At 56.3% G+C, this 3,714-nt stretch overlaps 1 protein-coding gene across 5 annotated transcripts; it reads right to left on the bottom strand.

Moving 5' to 3' along the window:
- Positions 1 to 140: 140 nt before the first annotated feature.
- On the bottom strand, positions 141 to 3,062 carry LOC119294892 (hydroquinone glucosyltransferase-like). Of its 5 annotated transcripts, none has more exons than XM_037573173.1 (3): positions 1,425 to 3,062; positions 1,216 to 1,264; positions 951 to 1,113 (listed from the first exon to the last, which is right to left on the bottom strand). In XM_037573173.1, the coding sequence occupies exons 1-3, from the start codon at positions 2,916 to 2,918 to the stop codon at positions 1,076 to 1,078; spliced, it is 1,581 nt and encodes a 526-aa protein (XP_037429070.1). In that variant the 5' UTR covers positions 2,919 to 3,062; the 3' UTR covers positions 951 to 1,075. The 5 variants fall into 5 exon arrangements, with proteins under 5 accessions (XP_037429066.1, XP_037429070.1, XP_037429067.1 ...); XM_037573172.1 differs by having other exon boundaries at positions 999 to 1,113; positions 1,216 to 1,332; positions 1,425 to 3,061; XM_037573169.1 differs by having other exon boundaries at positions 141 to 1,113; positions 1,216 to 3,061.
- Between the last annotated feature and the right edge of the window lie 652 nt (positions 3,063 to 3,714).

Here is a 3,714-nt window from a genome sequence, read left to right as displayed (position 1 = left end):
ACGGTCATGAAACCCCTCCCCCTCCCCCTCAACAGATTTTTTTTCTATGACTCAACTTTGATTACAGAGTTTTGGACCAGCGGTCGCATTAAAAGAAATGGTTGGCGAAATTATGGCATTTGTCAGCTCTATAGGAGTGGTAGAAACAACCACTCATCTACTTTTCAAATGTCTACAAATTAGTCGACAACATCACTTGAATCTCAGCAAGCGGACACTACTCCACAACCTCATCTAATCGTGGAGCAACTGCCCCCTCCCCTACAGTATCGTCACCACAGTAGAGTTTAACCACCAAATTCGGGATGTATTGGCGTGGTTCCTCTACGCTTAGGACAACAGACCCACAAGAAGTGTTTTATTTCTGACTCCACTTCGATGCAGAGTTTGGACCACCGATCACCTTCAAGGAAAGGGTTGGCCAAAATGTGGCCTTTGTCAGCTTTATAAGAGAGTCGGAAACAGCCACTCATCTTCTTTTGAAATGTCGTGTCTCAGCGTGCCTTTGGGGTTTGCTCAGAGACCGAGTTGGCCCAATTCACATGGACATTGAGTTTTAGCACATTTTTCTCTCGACACGCATTATTCATGCCTATGTGTTGGCAGTTATGGAACGAAAGAAATCTACGGGTTATCAGGAATCATTCATCCTTGGCAGTTATGGAATATAAGAAATATGCAATTTCCTAGGAAAGGAACACCACACTACAGCAGCAGCAACTCCTACTGTGTTCTCTTAATTCTATCTGCAAAATTTCCACTCATATAGTCTCTGTAGTTGGGCTAATATTTGGCCCCTTTGTTATGCGATTCTCTGTCAGGATGTATTTCCCTTACTTCTTCGTATTTTTCTCAGGTGATCAAAGGATAGGATTGTGGCATTGCAAGCCGGTATGACCGCGACGCCTGAACCGAACTGAACTGAATTCAGCTTGTAACACTATCAAACAGTCAGTCAGTCGCAAACTGGTACAATGTCTGTCTCTTTCTCCTGGTGAACGGACGCGGGAGAAAGGGAGAGGCAGCCTCCGTCCTGCCCAATTCCATACAGTTCTCGGATAGTTATACAAGCAGCTCATTTTCTGCATTCTTCGGCGGAACACAGTATAGTCACTACAGTAGAGTTAAAAAAAAGTTTGGTTATGCAACAAGCATACACGACCGATGCCATGTAATTTAACGACCAAAATAAAATCAAGTTTGGTTCAAAGGTACCAGGTATTTGCACAGAGACGACATGGAGATGCTGCAAAGGAACCAATGTCTGCACAAAGAGGCAGGGCATGAACGGGTGCGAGTGTGCTGTGTATGGACCGGCCCTGAAGGTCGTTGCTAAACGGGAAGGATCCGTAGCTCGTCAGGCCCGCAGGTGCAGGATTATTATTGGTTGCTAAACTAGTAATAATAGTAATAAAAGACTGTACCCGCGTTACCTCCCCCCGCCAAGCGCCGCCTTCCACTTGGCGGCGACATCCTCCAGCGCCCGCCTTCCACTTGGCGGCGACATCCTCCAGCGCCCGGCGCGACGAACCATCCGGCGACCACGCGCGTGCCGCCGCTCGCTGCAGGTCCTCGGCCCGGCGCCTCACGGCGCGCCCACTCTCCCCCTCCATGAGCTCGTTCACGGCGGCCGCAACTTCCTCGCGCGCCACGACGCCGCCGTCCTCTCGCGCTCTCGGTCGCAGCGCCACCCCGAGGGTCCCTTCCAGCAGAGCGGCGTTCATCCTCTGCTCCGCGTAAAGCGGCCACGCAACCATCGGCACGCCGGACGCCGCGCTCTCCAGCGCCGAGTTCCACCCGCAGTGCGACACGAAGATCGCCGTCGCCGGGTGGGACAGGACGCGCACCTGTGGCGCCCAGGCCGGCACGGCGAGCCCCCTGCCCCTGGTCCTCTCCAGGAAGCCCTCGGGAAGCCACGCCAATGGGTCGTCATCGTCGCGGGCCCCGAAGGCACACGTCCGGCCGTCCAGGCTCGGCATCCGCACCACCCAGAGGAACCTCTGTCTGCTTGCCTCTAGCCCGGCGGCGAGCTCGACCGTCTGCTCCGCAGACAGCGCTCCGCCGCTTCCGAACGCGACGTACACCACCGACCTTGTCGGCTGGCTGTCAAGCCACTCTAGGATGGCCGACGCGCCGGTTTCCTCGTCGGAGTTTGACCGGACGAACGGCCCCACGGGGAACGCCGGCGGGAACGCGCCTTGCTCCGCCGCCTGCCTGAACTCTTCCGCCATGGCAGGTTCCATCTCGTAGAAGGTGTTCGTCAAAAAACCGTCGGCACGGCGGTATCGCCGGCCTCCCCGGAGCAGTTGCGCGTAAGCCGGCCCGTTACAGTCGCGATACGGGACCGGAAGGTCTGCGCGGCGCAGCGACAAGCCCCCGGGGATCTCGAGAGGCTCCGGGAGGTCGCGGTACTCGCCAGGGGCCGCGTCGTCGTGGAGCTCCACGACGCGGCGCATCAGGTAGATCATGGTGAGGCTACTGGGGATGAACACGTAGCACGGGACGCCTAGCTCGACCGCGAGGGGCAGCGCCGCGGAGCATAAGAAGTCCGGAACCAGCGCGGCGAGCGGAGTGGTCGAGCCGATGGAGCGGAGAAAGGTGCTGAGGCTGGGGAGGGAGCGATGGATGAGCTCCACGAGCACGCTGCCACGGAGGGCGTCGGCGGGGAGGTCGTCGATCTTGACGGCCGGGAGCGCGACGGTGGAGACGGAGGTAGGGATGCCGCTGGGGAGGGCTTCTGAGTCGGAGAGGCCGCTGAAGGTGACGATCGTGGCCGCGAAGCCGTGGTGCTCCACGAGCCGCCGCGCAAGCTCGGCCAGCGGTATGAGGTGGCCGGCGCCGGGGCTGGCCAGCAGCACGACGTGCGGCCTCGCCGCGGATGGGGCTGGCGCGGAGCCTGCGTTCATGAACGACTCCATTGTCAGTGGCACCGGTTGCAAGATGTGGGCGACCGGTTGCTAATTACAGCACACAAGCATCTTGTGAGCTAGCTAGCTGGCTGGAGGGGTCCGGCCGAATATGTCGCCGGGAGGACGTCCGGTGGTGCAGGGTGGTGGAGTGGGTCCATCTCGCAGGGTGGTGGAGTGGGCTCCCTGGTGGGTGGTCTGCGGCAGTGTGCACTGTGCATCTCGCATGGTGTGGTGTAGGCGGTGCCGCCGGTGTTTCGGGGCCCATCGATCGCTAGCCTAGCTGCGCTGCTCTAATGGCACCGTGGGCGTGGCCGGTTGTTGTACCCTTGTACGTACAACGTCTCGTCACTTCAGCGTCCGATCAACCCGTCTATGTCTTTCCAGTTTCCCAGCAAATTCAGCTGCTCAAACGACAAATATTATGTGATACAGAGGGAGTACTATAGTAGATAAAACGTCATTGCTAAAGTACTTGTGGAAATAATCTCGGACGGGGATGGTGGAGACGTGCGCGACGGCGAGCACCGGAGTTTTTTTGTTTTTTGAGGAAGGCTTTTATGGCTATTTTATTAACTCATAATAAACTTACATTGTTTGCTAAAGCATTCGGAATGAAAACAAGAGGTGTATCCCACCACGCTAGTCAGTGGATTACCCCTCCCAAAACTAGCTAGCTCATATGCAACCATGTTCGATTCTCTATTACAATGGTCGATAATGACCTTCCCGAAATCTTTAAGCAAGTTACGGCAATCATCAAGAATTGGCGCTGCCACCAAACCATACCCTTCATTTATCCTCAAAG

This window comes from Triticum dicoccoides, chromosome 4B (assembly GCF_002162155.2).
Source record: "Triticum dicoccoides isolate Atlit2015 ecotype Zavitan chromosome 4B, WEW_v2.0, whole genome shotgun sequence".
Classification (NCBI taxonomy): Eukaryota; Viridiplantae; Streptophyta; class Magnoliopsida; order Poales; family Poaceae; genus Triticum; species Triticum dicoccoides.
This window is presented reverse-complemented; position numbering and strand designations above follow the sequence as displayed.